Source organism: Aedes aegypti, chromosome 2 (genome assembly GCF_002204515.2).
Source record: "Aedes aegypti strain LVP_AGWG chromosome 2, AaegL5.0 Primary Assembly, whole genome shotgun sequence".
Lineage (NCBI taxonomy): Eukaryota > Metazoa > Arthropoda > Insecta > Diptera > Culicidae > Aedes > Aedes aegypti.
Window position 1 is genome coordinate 387,414,140 of NC_035108.1, and position 21,658 is coordinate 387,435,797.

General features: G+C 36.0%; 1 protein-coding gene across 15 annotated transcripts in view; it reads right to left on the bottom strand.

The window, feature by feature from the left end:
- The window catches only part of LOC5564541 (protein NDRG3), a 162,987-nt gene that overhangs the window by 60,726 nt on the left and 80,603 nt on the right, over positions 1-21,658 (bottom strand). For 7 of the 15 annotated variants that reach the window (XM_021846945.1, XM_021846948.1, XM_001648842.2 and 4 more), the window contains one exon: positions 799-882. The exons of the other annotated variants lie outside the window; for them this stretch is intronic. In XM_021846945.1, the coding sequence (XP_021702637.1) occupies positions 799-882 (84 nt within the window). The remainder of the gene's footprint in view (positions 1-798; positions 883-21,658) is intronic. 15 annotated transcript variants of the gene reach the window in all.

The window sequence follows — 21,658 nt, forward strand, 5'->3', positions numbered from 1 at the left end:
ACAATAAGAATCGTGCGAAGATTACTTGGAACACAAAGTTTAGATTCATTATTGTAAAACATAAAATACTTTGAAAATATGGAACTTTGCGAGAAATGCTGTTTCCAAAAATTTTAGAGATGTGAGTTTTTTTTTCGATATTTAACGAGATTTTTCAAAATTTGTGAAAAAAAACACGTCTCACTCAAAAATCGTCCGTGTTATTCTGAAAACAGATTTGAAATCAGCGGGCCAAATATATTGAATCTATTGAAAGGAGTAAAAATGCATTAATTTTTCTTATTATTTTGTCGCCTTGTGTAAAGTGTCACTTGTTGATGCAATATCCAATAAGCTACAGCTCGCTGCGCTTGCATCGGATCGTTCGGATGGAGGTCACCCACTTCCATCGCCGGCGGGGGTGGACCCTTCCCAAGAGTACTTGACTACGCTACTAAATAAATGATTGTGATATGTGGTCCACTAGATTGTGTGGTGGTTGACAGTGTGCGGTATTTACGCATGTGCTTCAAATTGTCATCTAATCTGCTGCTATCAGCTATCTCTACTCATAATTAACTTTAGGCCTAGTTAGGATACAGGAGGCATATATTGCATAGCACTTTTGGATGAAGGAAAATGAGAGCTGTTTTCGAACTGTACAATTTTTGTTTCATATGGGTTTTGTAACTATTGTGTATGTACTGGTTGCTAATGCATGTTATGGCTCATTTCGGGTTACTGGGTGGGCACAAACTCAAAATTCAAAGAATACAAATCAAATAAACAAAAATAAAAGTTCAAGTCAAAAATGCTTACCCCAAGAGGCGGGCTTCCTCGGCAGTGTGGGCTGGTGCGGATGGCATTCTGTTGTTGGCCGTTTTGCCGGTCTTGTCACGGTCCCTGAAATGAAGACTTTTACATGCAGAAAAGGCCAGACCAAACAAAATTCGACGGAAAAAAATAATATCAAACAGATGTTGGTTAATGAAATAAGGAAAACCGATAGGTTGGGAGCTACAGGGATAAGGAATGGAAGAAAGCTTGAAACATCACTATGGAATGTAGTGGCAAATTTCAGGAAAATCAGCAGTTAGCCGGAAAAAGAGCAGGATGTGATGAAGAACGGAAACGGAAACGAAAACAGAAAGTGTTGCGGAAAAACGAACATTAGGAGAGAAAGAGAAAGAGATAGCGAGGAGATTAGTGTGTGTGTTTCGTAATCCCCGAGGAGGGTGGTTTGACTTTTAACTATGGATGGTTTCCTGTTTTTGGCGGATTCGAAATTCTGATAAGCTTTGAACGAGCGAATGAGATTAACCGCGCAATGCCGGTTTTACGATACGATTATGCGCGTGTGTTTGTAAGCGAGTGATAGAATCTGGCCGGTATCCAATTGGGCATTTTTGGGTTTGGATTTATTTGATAGGTATAAATATTTTGCGATTGAAGAAAATCGTTTTTTGGATCATTCAGATGATAGCAGTGACAATAGAACAAGACATGCATTTAACAGATTGGAAAAAGATGAACATTTCGATTCTTTTTTCACAGTAGATGAAAAGCAGAAGTAAATCACACGGTTGTTGATGGAATTTTGCATTCAGAAAAAATAATCGAGCCATATACAGGCCATTTGATCATACTTGTTTAATAATTTTCATTAGCTAAATAAATAAACGAAATCGTCTGAATTTATCTATAAAAAAATGTGTTTATATGTCTTATGTTCTTACCTTTTGTTTTCTGATATTTTGTATTCATCATTATTTTTATGTACATAGAAGAATTAATATATTCAATTACATACAATTGGGTAACTATCATGCCTATTTTCAAAGAATTTACAATAAATTTACGATAAACAAATGTTACGAAAATGTCTTGAAATTACGAGCATAGATAAATGACAGTGTGTACCAGAAACACGTATAGTATTACTGTATTATTAGTATGGATTGGCTTTTCAGTCTTGACAAAATTAAAAGCTGTTATTTTATGTTGTTCAATGTTTCGGTCCGTTTGGAACCTTCCTCAGGGACACACTTGTTATAGATCTTTTGTTCAGCGTGGTTCGGTAGAACCTGTAACTGTCTAGTAGATTGATTTCCCTAACCCCCCTTCCCCTACCAGACAGTTACAGGTTCTACCGTACCACACTGGACAAAAAAAACTGTATCAATTGAGTCCCTGAGGACCGAAACGTTTGACAATAAAAAAAACAGTTCTTAATTTTGTTAAGACTTAAAAGCCAATCCATCGTCAAGAATGCAAAAACTTGAAATACCAAAACGTCAAAAACAGTACATTTTCAAAATACTGGCATTCAAATTTTAAAAATATTCATACAAAATGCGTTACGAATGGGGTTAGTGGGTACTAAAACTGCTTGTTTTTACTGTTATGAAATTTGTGAATGAATCCATTTCAAAGCCCATATCTTGATGCAAAATATTTTGTGATCAATTCACCTAGCAGTAAGATAGGAAAACGTTTTTCTTCTTACCATTCAAATAGACATATTGGTGTCTTCAGAAAAGTTTTGGAAGTTCCAATTTGAAACAACTTTATAGAAGGCACTGTTCTATTTCCATACTTTTTGAGCTATATTTGGATGTGTATGTGAATGATACCTAAATATCCCTTTTTATCTTAATTTTTTTCCAAGATTCTTAACATTGTTTTGTGTTTTCTACAAAGTTGTTTGTCATGCCAAAACTCCTGTTCTTATGAATATATCATGACGTTATTTTTTTATATTACAAAAAATATTCATAAATTGCTCATTCTTTAAATGGTAGTTTAGGTCCCAATACATGCAATCAGCGCAAAATGGCGTTATAAAAGTTGAGTACGGTATGTTCGGTGATTATTTATCATGCCAGTTGTGTAGAAGCGAGAGAAATGGGTTTATCATCGCTGTCTCTTTGGGACTCTCGTTTATTGCCGGTATTTATCAAACTGGTTACAACTTGCGAAACATTGGCGATCAATGAACTGCTACAGATGCGATGTTTTTATTTGCTTGCTTTGATCGTGCTTCGAAATCAATTGGGAACGAATTTTGCAATGCCTAGTCATCATTCGATATTTATTCAATAATCCGTGGCTGAGCGATTGGAGAGAAATGAAAGCCAAATGCACATTTGACAGGTCTTGCTCACGGCGAAGTTCTGCAAATACTTCTTGCATAAAATTTCAAAAGAACCTATGTCACAATGAGAAATTATCTCCTTTCTCAGTTTTTCGATTAAACAGTGCAAACTATGGCTTTTGGAATGATTTTCACTATAGATCCAAAGAAAAGTTCCTCGGCTCATTTAAAAAAACGCAACAGAAGAGGTTAATGCTGCTCAGTTATTGTTTAAAGGGAAAGGAAACAAAGAAAGCCTCTCAAGTTTGATAGGTCCTTTGGAAAACTACGCGAGACATCATCATTCGCGATGACGAAGGCAATTACCACATTTGACCCTATGCGTGAAGCTCCGATTTCTTTACATGGCAAAGCATAAGAAGTAAATTTTCAAAAGCTTTAAAAAATTCAAAAAATAATTTAATTAAATTCTGTTAAGTGTACGGGGTTAGATTTATGAGAAGCTATAGAATCCGCAGAATAATTATTGAGGAAAAAACATAAAAATCAAATTAATTTGTCTATAATGTATAATGAAAAAAATCTTTTTCCAGATGGCAGCACCGTACGTTCGTTGGATCGAATTGCTTTTGGGGTGAGGTTCATTGCTCCGTCAGCTCAAGAGCATTATTTTGCGTTTCGCTTTTCTCTTTGCACTGAAAGATAAAGATCTGCAAAGAGGCGACGAAGAGCTGTCTGAAAATTCTCTCCTCCGAATTTAGAGAGGGGAAATCATTCTCAATCTCCCTTGAAGCACTGAAGCTTTCGGAATAAACAACTGTGGGAATGAAAATAAGTACCCGAGCAAAGCTTGAGATCACATTGAAAACTAATTTTGATGTTGTGATGTCATAGATTTTGATAACTCAGTTTGTTGTCATTTTGGTCGTTTTAACGGTTAAAATATCAAAACTGAGAGCAGAAATATATTCCCATGAAATCAAATTGATAACTATTTTTGCTGTCAGTGAAAGCAAATTGAAAACTGTTTATGCTATCATGGACAGCAAATTGAGAACTCACTGAGATATACACGTTTTCGTTTGATAAAGAAACGAGTCTGCGTCAAAATGGTTGCTTTATTTTTATATTCTCATATTCTTTATATATGTAACTGGAATTAATTTATAATTTATTAAAATTATAACTTTAACAAAAATTTAAAATGATAGCAGAACGAAAACAAATTATGACATCGAATAAATCAATGATAAATTGATATCAAATTATGATATCAACTTGATGCTGAAAACAAGATATGTTTTCGACTTGCTTTCATTTTGATGTTGGACTTTGCTCGGGTAAACAAAAACGTGTAAACTCTTCATCTCACAGAGTACGTACGCTCAGCTTATTTGTGGGTAAAATCGTTTCTCTTTCGTAGTTGGTCGTTAAAAGAGGGAGAAAGAGATTATGTCAAGAGCAAGGAAGAAACCTGTGTTGTTTTTTTTTTCATAAGGGCTTATATGCATTCATCCATTTCTCTTCATCGTTGCTCTCTTTGCGTTATTGCAGAAAAGTAGTTCTCTTTTTGTAACATATTTTTGCGCTATAAGATGAAAAATCAATATATCTTGCTTCATTAACAATAAATATTATATATTTATCTAATCTAGCGAAGTTATTAGCGAAAAAGAGGGTCGATGAAGAGAAATCGCTCATGTCAGTAAGGCCCTATGGAAGTAACAGTACAGAAACCTGCTTCTTATTTTGTCTGACTCAAAATTTGTTCAATTTAAGGTTTTTCAATTCTGAAAGTATATCCGACGCTCTCTGTAAGTATTTATTTTTTCAGAAATTACGTCAGGAACCTATCCACTGATTTTTCCTGGGACTTTTAATATATTTTAATTTTGGGCACTGACTTTAGTGATCATCAGACATGAATAGTTTTTTTTAGAGTAAATAGACGCCTTACACGCCAAATTACTTTATTTTTCGGTTAAAAGTTTACTGCGGAAGGAGAAGAAATTAAAACAGCTAAAATTGTCTTACGCTATTAATGGACATTACCAGAGTTGTCAAGATTTTGTCAAGGCTATGTAGTTAGAATAGATCATTTCTCAAAACTGAAAAATCAGTTTTTTTTTTCGAATGATCAACAAATCACGAAAAAGAAGATCGTAAATTTTTCACAATTGATTAAATGTATGTTTTATTCTTGATTTGATGAAAATTGTTTTAGTGTTAAAATAATTTATATTCTAAATTGAACCTTAAATCTGAAATAATTTTCCTGGTATTCAAAACATGTGAACAAATTATTGTTATTTTGGTAGAAAAAAAAAAAAACAAAAAGTATTTTAACGATACAAAAGTATCTTACCGAACAGAAATTCTTCCAGCATTTACTTCAGAAATTCATTTAGGAATTTTTTGCGGAATAATGTCAAGAATACACTTTTTCGCTTAGCTTGAAAAGAAACGTAAGTTTCTTAAATCTTATTCCAACATAGAATTTTGTGATGACGGAAGATTTACAGCACTGCATCCTGTCAGAATGGTTTGAGAATGAAAGGTCGAAGGACAAAACGCCAAATCTCGAAAACTTATTCAAACAGACTCAAGTCAGAAATGTATACTAACTTATTGCGACTTTTGCACCCATTTAGACTTATCCCGAATTTCTTATTATCACAGGCAAATCTCACATACGATTTCGCAGTGCAAATGTATACAAGCAAGGTCTGTCATACGATAGGTTGTTTCAGCTTTTTGACAGTTGACCAATTAGCCTACCTGGTTAAACGGATCTTGTTGAATGATTTGTTCGCAATAAATCGGATTGTGATAATCGTTGAGTCTTATCAGGGGAAAATGTCACAGCGAAATTATGCTTGGAGGAATGTCAAAATTATCACACAAATCTAAACATTCGTGGAAGACCCAATACTTTATCAATACTACGTGTTTCGAAGATGAAATTCTTTACGTTCCGCTCTAAATCATCTCAATTTTTCACTTTTGGAACGTTTTATTTTAGGATCTACAAAACGGCGTAAGTACGATTCTCAACTTTCGCAACTTAACCATGATTTTCACCGCTCCGTTGTATGGAGAGACAAAGTGACCTAACCACGAATCAAAACAAAGCAGTACTTGAGTCGATTTTACACTGGTACAAAAACGTCGTAAGTAACTGAATGAAACGGCTTATCATTTTGTTATACATTTGTTATGGGAAACGATATAATTATTCCAGTATTTCAACGCGAGCTGATTGAAAAGGGATTTCTTTTAAAACCGTTATAGAAGATTTATGATTCTTCTTAATTAATTTTCTCAAAAGCGTATGGAGGTTACTTACGTTGATTTGAAAAAAAAGTAATCGAGATATGAACAAAACGTCGAACGAAAAAAGATCGAAAATAATTTGCTAGTTCGGACAAATTGTTACCTTAAAAAAATGATCCTGTTGCCCTTATTTTTCCAATTTGACCTTTTGTACTTATTTCGACCTGTTGTTAGGAATTTGTTATTACTCATATCTTTTTTCGGGGCTTGTGGACAAAATATTGAAAGACGAAGACTCAAAAGAACAAAATGTCGTAGCCTCTCAAAAGGTCTTTTTGAAAGTTACGCAAGGATTGTCCAGAAAACAAAATTTCAAACAAACCTGCACACAACATGTTCATAGTGTACTTTGAAGATTCTGATTTGTAATCGACATAGGCCTTTTCATGTGACAGGTCCGTCTATGCATTTGTTCACATCGGTGGAGGACTGGGGCTAACACGGGTCTGTCATTTTCATAGAAGACCTGACAAAGAGCTTCCGGATCAGCTGATTTGAAACGTCTCGTGAAAAGGCCTATTGGAAGATACACACCAATGAATCATAAATTTACACGGCCACGGCCACTTTTTTGACTATAGATCGTTGCACGCCTGTCATAACCTCAAAACTGCATATAAAAAAAATGTCAGCACTATAAAATTTCAACTCCATTTAAAAAAATCGAAACAATTCCAGCAGTGAGTGTCAACGAGCAGGACAGTCAATTGAACGGTGTGAAAAAGGGACAGAGAAGGAGAGTTTTTCGTGACGTCACCATGCACTCTTCTATCATATAAATGAAATATTTTATGTTCTTGCATCCAACATTCGCCAATATTGCATGCATTCTTGCATCTTGAAAGTGAAATTGCAAACGAAATTTCTCTGTTTTCACGATAAAACGTTGAAAGATCAATCAAAAATAATGCACATAAATGGAACGGCGGTTTGGTCATTTATATTCATGAATGATGAATGAATCAGCGTTAAATCATATAGGGTAGAAGCATAGGATTTGGCTATACGACAGTAGCAGCCACAATAGATTATACACGATTTTACAGAACCAATGAAGCCAGCATGAAATCTTTTGAGTTTAGTAGATCACATTACATATTCAGACTTTAAAAAAAATAAATTAGAGTTGAATATTCAAATGTGTTTGTTCTTATTGTTAGAAACAACTTTTCAGGAAAATATCGCTTGTCCGCTACAGTTATTCGGTTAAAAAATGATCGATTTGTAAGTAATTCTTCCAAACGCTAATTACGGATCGTTCGGTAATCGTTTCATCTACCGAATCGTTTACCGATCGTTCAGCTGTTGAGATTTCGGTAAATAATTTAGCGACTTCGGTAATCTGTTCTAAGGGTGTAAAATGATAGAGCTTAATTGATTTACTCGCCCGTACAAACAATGTTGCAATCAATTTCGATCCATTCATGTACATTATTTTTGACAGATAGGTCAGCGTATAATCGGGTTAACTGGGCATTGTACTCTACAATTTCACATTCAAGATACAAGAAAGTATGCAATATTGGCGTATGTTGGATGCAAGATCGTAAGCATTCTCGATTGCAGTTGGGCATTTAATATTATTCATCGTTGAATATTCAGTTATAAATCATTTAACGTCATAAGAGTTTGTGTGCAATGTTATTTTAAGAATATTTTGCTGTGTGGGTGCGTTCAAATGATTTATCATTGAATAATCCACTACTGGTTTTACACGTTAAAATCACATGACTTTTAAATTCAAGATTTTTAGTGTTTATAACACCTCCAGAAAAAATATAATAACCAGTACGTGCATTTTTAGCTAAACTAGAAACTTACTCAAAATATCAATTCTATTTGTTGCAAATTGGTAAGAATTACATTAAGATTGCCACCATTGAAAAGAAGAAACATCAATTTATAGAACGAAAAAATTCCTTCGTTCCCATCTCCATGAACTAAATTTAGGGTGAAGGACGGTGTTTCCTTCCGGAAAATTGCATACCACATTGTGTCCCAAACAGTTTGTGTCCCGATTGAGCACACGAAGGAAGTGTTCGTCCTCTGCAATCGAATCCATTTTTTTTAACAGACGAGAAAAAAAAGCGATCAAATTTTCCCGTTTCCGTGTGTCGCTTTAGATATACGCCAAGAGAAAACTTGCTCGATTTGTTATGTATGGGAAAATTTACCATGCCATATGTGAACTCGAACAGTGATTTTGTAAGCGAAATTTGCAAACAGGAAGTTATTTTCTATTCGGTAGGGTAGTTTGGCGAATAAACGGTGCATTTGATTTTCGTTGAATAAATATGAGTATGACAACCGTTTGATTGTCTGCCTGAAACAGCAATATCATGATAAGAATTGGGTAATATCTTCTAATCACTTTTAATCCCGAACTTTGGTACATTCGAATGACTCAACCTTTCGAATCTGTGATCTCTCCTAATGTCAAATCCTAACGTTCATTGACCGCATCGAAAGGCCAGGTTCTCCAGCGAAACTTGTTTCAAAACTGACCACCGGCTTCGAAGGCTCGTTCTCCCACTTGTTGTTTGCCAACAGAAATTCCCATAAATCTAACATGCTGTGCTTGAAAGATAAGGCGAATCCGCATGAAACTGCTTTTCCTCTCATTGCCCACTTTGTATAGATCTCTGCGTGGAACCAATAGATCAGTAACCGGCCCGATAGGTACACTCTAGCCCAGCACTTGAATTAAACCAATGTCAAATTAGGACGGTTCAAATTAAAAAAAGTTTGAAAACAATATGGCATATTTTTCTTGCAGAATAATATGAGACGTAATTTGAACCATCCTAATGTCAAATCTTCGTGTACAAAAACAAAATATTGAGCCTTCGCGAGTGTTTCTTATCGGACAAAATACTATCGAGACTGTGTTTCTTTGAACGAAACACAGATTTCTTGTTTTGTAAGAGGAAATTGAGAGCGTGACCGTAATTCATGTCACTGTCACCGTTTCACTGCAGCAAGCTGGGAAGAGTTGAAGGTTTTATGAGTTCGTCGCACCACGAAACACCGTGAGTCCTAAGCTGACTCATGATGTAGGTTAATATTTCCCCAAAAATGCGGAAAAAAAGTTATGACCATGGCCTGTATAGTCACGTACTTCATCTTCTCCAGTGCGTGATCCATTAGGTCCAACCAGTGTTGATGGGTTTGGGCCTGGATCACCATGACGACGAGGCCTCAACCGAGATGCAGCAATGATGTACGTCGTCGAATCTCGTTCCGAAAAAAACTTGTTTCTCATTAAAAATCACACAAATTACAACGAATGCGCGCTACGGTTTCACTCCGTTTGATCAGCTGAATCGCGATAGACTGAACCAATCTGGCTGAGACTGGATTTCATGGAAATTAACTTTCCCTCATTGTTTGCGTTCTTGCTCGTCTGTCTACGACGCACTAGCGAAGAACAAAAGTTTTATAGAAATACAAACACCAAGATCGGATTACCGCGTCACACTTGGATTTAGCGGTAGATAACAAGGAACACTTTCGTCTAGGCAGGGAAACATAGGGCAAAATGGTCCAAAATGCCACTTTAAGGATTTGTGTCGTTTTCTCTTAATTAGATCTACATATTAACACCATTCTTAGTCATAACAGTAACTTTACAATATTTGCTAGCTTCCACATTGAAAACATTTTCCAAATTTGAGGTTTTTAATAGTCTAAAATCGTGTAGAAAAGTTTGTTGAAAAATGGGGGTGGTTCAAAACGACCGAATGGGTGGGGTAAAATGCCATTTACTATGGAGAACTAGGAGTAAGCAACCATGTTACTCCATGAGTTTGCTCTGTGGTATGGAAACGCTTATTCGTTAATAAAATCATCGAAAAACCTTAATGTTTAGGCAAAAAAGTGAAAAATGTTGAATTTCACCGGGAATTTAAGGAAAAATCTATGAGTTTATGTTCAAGGGTTGTAGCGGCAACTCTTGGGTAAACATATGTTAACATCGTTTGGCAAAAAATACAAATGGAAACGCTGTAGGAATGATTTAATGAGGTGAGCCATTTTACCCCATCAGTGCGTCTTGGACCATGTTCCCCTACAGATTATTTTCTTCTCGTGGAAATGGTAGAGCGCAACTACGCTTGGTATATCGAAGTTGCATCGTTTGTCATTTGATTGCACAGAAATGTCACTTTGTCTGTAACACGCATTTGCCCGACGTAACAATGCCAATAAATTCACACCTAATTACCTCTCAATTCACAAATTAAAATGTAAAATCGGAAATGATTCTGAATCTCCGTCTCTGGTTAAACGCTCAATATTGAAACATTTTTTTGTTGGCTGGTTGGCCACGTCAGCAGCCAACTTCTTCTAAGTCGAGTCTAGTACACAACTATGAAAACGGTCTTACAGTGGAAGTACGCAAATACGCATATCTGTTAAAGGATACAAACTCCAGCGGAATTAAATGATATAGTACTAAATTTTGTGTTCGTTTAATTGTTGTTAAGATAGCTATCATGCACTGTTATTCCCCCAAAATAATCAGAGCTGTAGCATAAGATGATAAACAGGTTCTAATCATGTATTGTGGATCATGATTGTTACAAAGAGCGAAAATTGAGAGATACTCTCAATTTTATCAGAATTAAATCCCTGGTCTCTGAATGAAAGCCGAAAGCAGTCATTGGAAAAGTAGAAAGACGTAGTAAATTTCCACAGCCTGTATTCGGAAGCCATAGTACCTATCAACAAACAAAATAATCAAGGCTGAATCTCCAAAAATGCACCAATTGCTGATTAAACCCGAACGATGTAAACATCTTCAGCTAACGTTGCTCTGTGCAACCAAAAATGTATATTTGTTCGCCATACATCGTTTCCACATGTAATCCTCTTTGTCTCCTGAAAATCTTATCTAGCATCAGCTGTATCGTTTGCGCACAATTTATAGCATTTGTAATGCGAAGTTACTCCATTTAGTCGCAGGCAGCGCTATTCTCTGTTCGCTACGATAAATTTCCCAGAATTCTATTCTGTTCAGTACTGTCTTCGTTGGGTAGCCACAGCGACGACGATACGAAATTTTAGGTCAACCACTTGCGCTTCATCAAGTTCTCCAGCCAATACCACATAACGTTGTCATCATCATCGCCGGGGCGGACAGTGGTATCTCCTATAGGCCAAAAATCGGAGAATAAGTTGTCTTGCGGCCTTCCATAGCCGAGTGGTTAGAGTCCGCGGCTACAAAGCAAAGTCATGCTGAAGGTGTCTGGCTTCGAATCCCGGTCGGTCCAGGACCTTTTCGTAATGGAAATTTCCTTGACTTCCCTGGGCATTAGGGTGCGGCTTATTTTTCAAAAGTTCTCAAAACCAAAAATACGTGTGCTCTACTGAATTCAAATCACATCGAAAGAGAAACCTCAAAATCTGAGCCAAAAATATTTACATTTAGAGGTGGCGCGAGCGTCCTGAAGGTGAATTTTCAAGTTATAAAATATGACCTTCAGTGAAGTAACATAACTTTGTTATTTTTCAATCAATTTAAAAACTTTTAGCACCATTATTTCTAGGATTAAATTTATGAAAACTTTGTACAACATCAAATTTGTCCAAAATCAAGACTAGTGTTAGTAAAAAATACTTTTATCCAAATTTTTCCTCAATCGTTTTTGTTTGACCATAACTTCTTAAATACTCAATCGATTCCGAATTTTTTTACATGTTTTTGAAGAAAATTTAGTTTTTTTTTAAACTGTTCATGCAACACTTCTTCTTCTTTCTGGCGTTACGTCCCCACTGGGACTCAGCCTGCTTCTCAGCTTAGTGTTCTTATGAGCACTTCCACAGTTATTAACTGAGAGATTACTATGCCAATGACCATTTTTGCATGTGTATATCGTGTGGCAGGTACGATTATACTCTATGCCCTGGGAAGTCGAGAAAATTTCCAACCCGAAAAGATCCTCGACCTGTGGGATTCGAACCCACGACCCTCAGCTTGGTCTTGCTGAATAGCTGCGCGTTTACCGCTACGGCTATCTGGGCCCTCAACACTCATGCAACACATTTATCTAAAATATTGTTTTGGCTTAGTTATTCAACAAAAACTACCCAAAAACATGATTTTTTAATGAAAGTATCAAATTTTTATGGATTATTTAAGTTTTTCGCCGGAAATTTCATTTTTTCTATTAAACCTCAATTTATGAAGCATCTTACCTTAATTACGAGTTGAATAGTGCTGAGATAATATTAACTGGCAACAATTTGAAAAAACTGGCATTATTCGTTAAAAATCATTTTTTGTGCAGTTTTTGTTGAATAACTTGGTCAAGACATTTTTTTTAGTGAAATGTGATGTATGAAAGGTTTGAAAAAAAAAATGAATAAGCTTCAAAATCATGATAAAAGATTTGGAATTTGATTTTAGACAAATTTGATGTTCCACAAAGTTTGAAAAACAATTAATTTTGAAGGTTTTGATGCTAACAGTTTCAAAATCGGTTGAAAAATAACACAGTTATGTTCACTTCACTGAAGGTCATTTTTCATAACCTGAAAACTCACCTTCTAGACGCTTGCCCCACCTTTAAATGTTAATATTTTTGGCTCAGATTTTGAGGTTTCTCTTTCAATGTGATTCAAATTCAGTAAATCACACGAATTTTTGATTTTGAGAACTTTTGAAAAATAAGCCGCACCCTAGTGTGCATGGAATTTCATCGTACCTGCTACACGATATACTATTGCGAAAATGGCAACTTTGGCAAAGAAAGCTCTCAGTTAATAACTGTGGAAGTGCTCATAAGAAAACTGAGAAGCAGGCTCTGTCCCAGCGAGGACGTAATGCCAAAAAGAAGAAGAAGAAGTTGTCTTTGTTTAAATTCTCTTACCTTTTCATGGATCAAATATGATCGTAAGAATGCCGCACAACGAATCATATACATGTCCTTGTTGAAAATTCACAATAAAACCGTATTTAATTGGGATGAACTTGTAACTCTATTAGTTAAGACATAATTTAATTGGAAATGTTGGACCATACTTATCTTCCAAAATTGTATTGGATGATTCATGACCACTTCTTACGACAAATGGAACCACAGTACGCCGTAGTCGTTGACCGCCGAGAAGGAAAATTGGAGTCTAGTGGCATAATGGCCAACAAAAAACTTGGACATTGCAGTGCAGATTTTATATTTATTGTTTAGCGCGTAATCTACCATGTAATCCTGCAGTTGGTTAGTCACTGGAAATTGCGATTTCAGCAACGAGATATTATCGATTTGTCCCAATGGAAGCGGTGTTAATTTTAGGAAACTAGATCGATTAACACGCGTTTTGAATGAAATGGTTACTTGGAAAAATTGATTTTCAAATAACTGAAAACTCCTATTTTAAAACTATTTTAGAAAACAAGCTAATTTTGAATATTGTAAAACAGTTGAAACATTTGCAGATTGTATTTCCCTGTACAAAAAAAGGACATGCTCAAGTGCTTATCTTAACAAAGGAGAAGATAAACGACAACGAATAGACATAGCCAAAATCATAAATCACATTCAACTGCCATGCCTTGAAATGATAGATGATGTTTTCCTCCATGTTTTTGCTACATTCTAAAGGTACTACAATTGCCACTCACAAAAGCATCCAACCTGCTCACACGACACACACAGGCCCCGAAAAACTAGAACTCATCCTCAAATCTCTCATATCTGTAATGAATTATCGAATCAAATGTAACCATTTCACTTCACAAAGTCTTGATGTCTACTCCGGACTATTTTCCAATTACCGAACCCATTATTATCTCTTTCGAAGAAAAACGCTCTCCTCGTCGTTCGTCGTCTTTTCGCAAAACAAGATTCTTCCAAACATATCGAGCTTCATCATGTTATCGGACGAACATCATCACATCACGGTGCTACTCAGATCGTTATTATCAACAAAAAAATCTCCATTGGGTCTCTCAAGTGACTATAAGTCATCTGAAGAGATCAAATTGGAATTAATGATTTACTTGAATTTTCCCATGCCCAAGTAATCATTATGAGAAAAAGAACCCAATCTGGCGTTCGTCGAAAAAGGCTTTCTCAAGAATTTTACTAAGCACATTTTAACAAAAGTGGTCTAAATAATATTTAAGCTTTAGAAAGAGCAAGACTTATGTTCGACGTCCATGTGACATGGGAACATTTCCAGAAACCTGGAGGAAATTTACAAAACCCCACTTATTTTAGTCGTTGCCATAAGTGCCGCATGGATGCTAAACGCTTGATTTGCAGAGGTTCTTCTTAAACTAAGAACGACTGTCCTGAGTAGGTAGATACCAACAATTTTTATGCGCAAATTGCGGTGGCAACCATAAGTCTAACTTTTGGGATTGCCTTTCACGCAAACGAATTGTTGAAGATCGTACAAAGCACATGAACGGCAACGTTTTTCGTAGCCGGGATTCCCCAGACAGAATCTCCAACAATTTTATTTTTTCTTTAGCGATCGCTTGCCTAATAATCGTACCGATCAGGTTATATTTAATCATGCTCATTCACAAGCTAATTTTATTCCGTCGGGTAACCGTTCGAATCTTTTGAATTCGAATGGAAATACCAAGGGAATTTCTGTACCAATGTTATTGTAGGTAATTGCAGCTCCTTCCCTTCAAATTTTCTTTCGACGGGTAACCGTTCAAATTGTTCCATTTCAAACGGAAATACCCATGATTCAGGTAATTTCTATTCCGTCTCTTCATAAACGAAATATACCATCAGAAAATGCACCAAATTCTAGTAACATGCCTCCCTTTGATTTTATTTTTTTGAGTGAGCAATTCAATCAAAAGATCGGTGCAGTATTCAAAACGACCACTATGGCTAAACGAATCCATGTTGATGTAAATTTTAATAACAAAATTGTTATTGCGTTGTGTTTCTCTAAAGAATCCACATATTTTTTTGAATTGGAATACTTGGTCTTTGAACAGTTAACAGGACAAACTGATCAATTTAATAATGACTAATGACAAACATATAGCAGCTATTATTGAATCTTATTTAAAACCTAGATCCAAAGTCAAAAGAGATCCAAACTTTTTTGTTTATCGTAATGATCGACTTGATGGGGCATGTGAGAGAGTTGCAATTATCACTCATAGCCGTTTGAAACATCAACTTTTTATTGTTATTCGAAACCAAAGTTTTTGAAACTTTAGGTGTTTCTATTAAAACACAGTTTTTTAAATATACTTTCACAGCTAGCTATTTGCCTTTTCAATGCAGTGGGCAGCAAGTTGATATGCTTCAAAATTACTTGCGGAAATTGACTCGCCATACGTCAATTTTTTGTCATTTGTGACTTAAATGTTAAACATCGCTCATGGAATGATTCACAAAGTAATTCCAACGGCAGAATTTTATTTGATGAGTACTCTTCAGGATATTTCATAATTCAATATTCTGATAGCCTTACTTTTTTTTTGTAAAATCCTGCTGAATCTTCTAGTTATTGTCCAGTCAGCTTGCTTTTCTCCATCAGTAAACTTTTTGAACAGAATGATGGTTGATAACAATGCTCTGTGGAGCACCGTGCCCACACAACATTTCCCCCAATCTGCCCTAAACGTCCTGAGGGGCTACGCCCGGACCCCATCCGGAGAAGGAACGAGCAGACTCCAAATTAATTAGTAATTCCGCAAACAAAGTAGAAAGCTCATAAAACTTCCCCAAGCCGTCCATTAGGTGTAGCCTAGCATTGGCCTAGATCTCGTCGTCCATCCATATGATGGCCATCCGATGATGCCTCCGGGGGAAATGATTCGATTTCCCTCTGCGACACCGAAACGGTCGTCGTCTCAATTTCTCGACCGGACTCGAACTGTGGGCGCCTGTGGCGTGACAAAATGGTATTTTTCGTTGCTTCGAAGGAAAGCCTTTTTTCGTTTGGGGATTCGGTTTCTGATTCCATCCCAAATCAGACCGTCCCAAGGGGCGTTTCGAAGAGATTTCCAGTGGCGGTTAAATTTAAGAATTTCCACTAAGCTTTCGCAGAAAAAAACACACAGACGACGGCAGACGCTTTTCGCTTCGGCTAGTTGCGTTTTTTGTTGTGCCGCTGTGGAATGCCTTTTGCTAGTAGACGTGATTTTGCTTGAATTCTTGATCAACAATTACATAACCCAATCTGTGGATGGAGTTGGACGCGTTCGAATTGGTTTGTGGAATTAGAAGGGATTTTCCTTATCTGACTTGGATTGTTTTCTCTATTCCAATTATGTACGAGGAATGTTATTAGTTGAGAATTAAGTTTGGTACGCCGGTTTCTGAGGAAAAGTTGTGATTCTGTACCAAATCTCAGATGTAGGCAATCTACGTGTAAATGAACCTTTAACCCATCTACCGGCAGCTCCATATTTTACCGCAATAAAAATATTCAAACAACGATATCTTTTTTGTTTCTCGATATTTATGCACCATTTTTTCACAAGTTTTCGAAAAACTCCTTTAGTTTTAAAATCTGTGTCAATATTGTTCATTGGTAAACTGGATCCTGAGATATTCCGAAATTCCTTGGGGGACCGACACTTAGCTCTCAACCTACAAATATTTTATTGTATTCGGATATTCAGTCTTCGGAACTATACACTAACAAGAGTATGTTGTGTCAAACTGGAGCAATTTGGTGCAGCCGTCTTTGAGTAATGAGCAGTGCTGTTAAATGTCAAAATTTTGAAATATTTAAAATGCTTACAGCACCCTCTCATGCAAAATATCGCATCAGCAAGTTGTGCCAACCGATAGTAATTTGGAAAAGGTCACCAGGAAAACATTTTCCGATGACTTTTTCCACGGGGAAGGATGATATTAGCAATATTCAACTTTCAAAGTCACGTGATATTCGTGATATTTAACAGCACTGGTAATCAGCATTGATGTGTCTGGTACCACGCTGGCAAAATAAAGATCTTTAAAACTAGAAAAATACATCATATCGTATTTCTCAGACATCTCCTTGGATACTTAATCGATTTGAATTATTTTTCAGAGTAACTCCTTATCACCTAGATTTGGGTAGCCCATATCTATATATATATATTTTTTTTTTTGTTAAATTGACGTAAAACAAAATGACCGCCAAGGACATTTTATATGGAGAATATCGGTCCCCCAAGGAACATCAGAATATCTTCAAAATCAGATCATCAATGACAGATGTCTACATAGATTCTTATATTAGAAGATTTTTTTGAGAACTTGTGAAAAAATAGTTCAAAAATATTGAGAAACAAAACAGTTACCGAGGTTTGAATAATTTTACTACTGAGATGGGTTTGTTCTGCAATTTGCTCAATTTATGTAAAACTATGGACGACTACTGTTTATGTTGAGTGTTCGACTGTTGGGTGACTGATAAATTAGTGGTTTTTCGGCTATGCAGTTTTTGTACTCATCGAAACGACAGTGGTTTTTCTTCGTCCCTACGTTTCTGCAATGTTTATTGCCACTATTGAATGCTCAGTGGTTGTGACACGAATTTTAACGGCTTTTTCACCTTCCCACACAGGTAAGTTCTTCTCACACAAGTAAGGATTGTCCATTTAGGTTAACTAATTCACTACTTTTATTGTTATCTACACGCACTACTCTAATTCAACTTTATTTCTTAATTCTACTATTTACAGTTCACAGTTGGATAATTCACACTAATTGAAAAACTTAAGAAACTGATTTGAACTCCACCTGTCAGTTCGATCGATGACATACTTGTAAGTTGACGGAAGAAGGAACAAGCGGTAATCAGAAAACGTCAAAAAACGCAAGCTGTCTCTCTATCGTCGAATCGGTAATCGTTGAACGAAGGAATGACCGCTGGAAATCGATGATCTGCGCTAACTCATAGGTGTCGCTTCTCGCATATGCGAACAGCCACCCTCAGGAGAAAATCAGGTTGAAACGTTCTAAACAATTTCCGATAATTCTGGACAAACATTTGAAAAGGGCTCAAGAGGTCTTGAGCCTTTTTTTGGAAACGTTGCTGTTGAGCCCATTTTAGCCCGCCCACGCAAACAACAGCACTATCAAAAAAATTAGTGTTGGCTCTTCCTGATAGTGGTATTGGTGAGCGCGATCGAGTTGAATTGGGCTCAACAGCGTCTTGCAAAGCCATTGTTTACCAATGTCGATGTGCCCTTTTGAAATGTTTGTCCAGAATTCTGTTGATGTGAATCAAAAAGCATCAGAATGCGCTTCATGTCGAACGTGATGTCAGGTTGCCGATAATAGAATAATAGATTAACCAGCAGTTCTTATGGAAAGGCTGCCGAAGAAAATATGCTTGTCGACAACAGTCGCATTCTCATGATAAGTTCCAAGCATTGTTGAAGATTTTCAACACAGGTTTCGACAATACTGTCAATGTTTATTTAGACGATTGTTTTAGAAATTTGCTTGTTATAGTCTAACCAGTTATTAAAAATCCAAAAATTTTAGCTTTCAGATTGACGACAAAGTACAAGAAGTTCGAAATTCGATTTTAGGCCACAGTTAAGAGTAAGGCAAAAAAAATAGATTTGTTAGGGGGACGATTCAGAGGTTTCTATTAGAGTCATCTTCATTCGATGATTTCACTAATGATTCCATCGCGACGTCAACATATATCTCTTGTTTATAAGTAAAGTTCGCGATAAAAATCTTGCCAATGAACTTGTCAGGAAATTGAAATAAAAATTTAAAAAATAGTCAATTTCTAATAATATCCAACAATTTCTTTATAAAATTGATACAAATCTCGTTAGACGTCTGCCAAAATAAAAAAAAATGAATGATCTTAGTTTCGAATATATAAAAAAATAGCATCTCTATCCAAAGTAAGCGCTAAAAACAAATTCTCATTTTTTTGATCAATTAAAATATTATGTGAAGATCTGCGTTGTCTAAATTTTTTATAAATTGGGCTTTGTAAGGCTTCTTATGCGTTTCCAACCTAGAAATCATATTGAAGAATGAATATCACAAAAAGCCAACTTCCGAGTTTCGTGACAGCATGTTACCTAAGGGCTGGCTTGATAATACTACTCAACGTAACCAGAGTTCGAAAGCATGCTCTAGATAGCGATGGGCGATTTTGAATCGATGTTCCGAAAATCGATTTTTTCGTTCCGATTAATCGATTTTTTGAATCGATGTTAGAAGCACCCAAAATTGAGTGAATCGATTTTCTTAATTCGATTTTTTGTTTCGATTCAAAAGAATGAATATGATTAAAATTTTTCTATGAGTTGATGAACCATAAACTTAGTTTTGAGTTAACCTTGAAGTGCTTAATATATGATTATAAATTCAAAACGACATTCAATTGAAGATATTTGGAAATCATATAAAATTGTATTTGATCTTATTTTGAGAGCTTGTTTTGGCACATTTTTCTATGAGCTTAAAAATTGAATCGATTCAAAAAAAAATCGATTCAAATGATTCGATTAAATCGATGAATCGATTCGCATTATAAAATTTGAATCGATTCAGTAACATCGATGTTCCGGTCAAATTTGCCCAACGCTAGCTCTAGAGCAGCGTACTGTCTTTGCCTCTTTGTTCGCGAGCGAAAACATACTGAGCAAAGAGGCAACAAAAAATAAGCGAGGAAGATGCCACACAAAACACACTGTAGAAAAAGAAACCACCAAAATGAGAGCTGTCACAACTCCGTGAGGCCTGTTTTGTTCGGACGAGTCACCCAAGAGGTCTTCTGTGTGAGTAAGAATGAGCTACACTGATGCAAATTTTGAATTTGAAAAATTTTGCTCCCCTATGCTTAAACGGTGTCAATTATGATAAAAATCATTCTCCCAATATTTGAAGTGATTTGGAAGAAATTTGGTTGTGCACAAACCATTTGAAGTTTATATGGAAATTACTTTGAAAAAGGCAAAGCTTTTGTGTTCAGTACTCTAACTGCTCGAAATAATAATCGATGGAAAAGTGAACACATTCTTCTCATGTGAAAATTTCTCATCTACAATTTTGCCGAAGACCACATATTAATGGGACGTAAGGATAATTTGTTATTATTGATAATAAAGTCTAAACCATGCTGAGATGATCATTCACTTATTTTCAGAGCAACACTGCTTTTATGCTGTAGAACATAGTAGCCTGGATTACTTTCATGTATTCTACCCACCAGGAGCACCACTGTTGCCTGCCGGGCAGTTGGATCTAGCAGAGGGCTGAACATAAAAGGATGGCGTTTTCCATAGTAATATCCATATAAACTTCAAATGGCCTGTGCACAGTCAAATTTCTCCCGATTCATTTCAAACTTTGGAAGAATGCTATATACTATAATATTAGTCGTTTAAGCATATGGAAACAACACTTGAGGACGTAGCACTATATAGAATTGGTGTTCCCTTAGTAGACAGTCCCATATAGTCGCAAAAGCTTTTTACGGCCGTTTTGCTATAAATTGGTTCAAAATATTTTTTGTCAAGAATGTCAGGAGCTATTTGTCTATGTACCAGTGATACACAGCTTGATCTTGTTCAAAAAATGATCGCTGTAATTAGGCACAAGTGTTCACAGAAAAAAAAAAAACAGAAACTATCAGAGCTACTATTTTCAGTAGCAATATTAGCTATTTTCCAAACTTTGATGCTTTACCTATTAAAAATCATGGAAAACCCTGAAGTGTTATTTGGTGTAAAGGTATTTACGTATTTTTGACCCTGTAGGCCAAGACCGTGATTTTCTTCCACATTTCTCAAACAAACGTTAATAATTTATGTGTTTGCCTGTTTACATCTAAGCGCTACCTTATTCTCTATCGACTCATATCGACAGAATTGTGGAACACTTTTTTAAGACACTATGTATCGAACTTATCATGTGAGTGTGAATGTTATCGACAGGCATACTCCCTTCGGCAGTCTTCCCATAAGAACTGCAGGTTAGTCTGTTGTTCTATTATCGGCAACATGACATCACGCTCGACATAAAGCGCTACATGATCCCTTTAGCGATGCACATCGACAGAATTGTCGAAATTTTTTTCGAAACGTTTCACCAATGTTTAGAACTTTATCATATGTGTGCGATTATTGTCGGCAGGCTCAATTTCCTCGGCAGCCTTCCCAGAAAAACGTCGGGTTGATCTGTTGTTCTGATTTTTATCGGCTACAATAGCATTTTGAGACGTATTTATTTCAATTTCAAGAAAACAAAAAGATTGAATGAAGTTGTTCAAATATGTTCGTTAGCACGATTTTTTTTTCACATC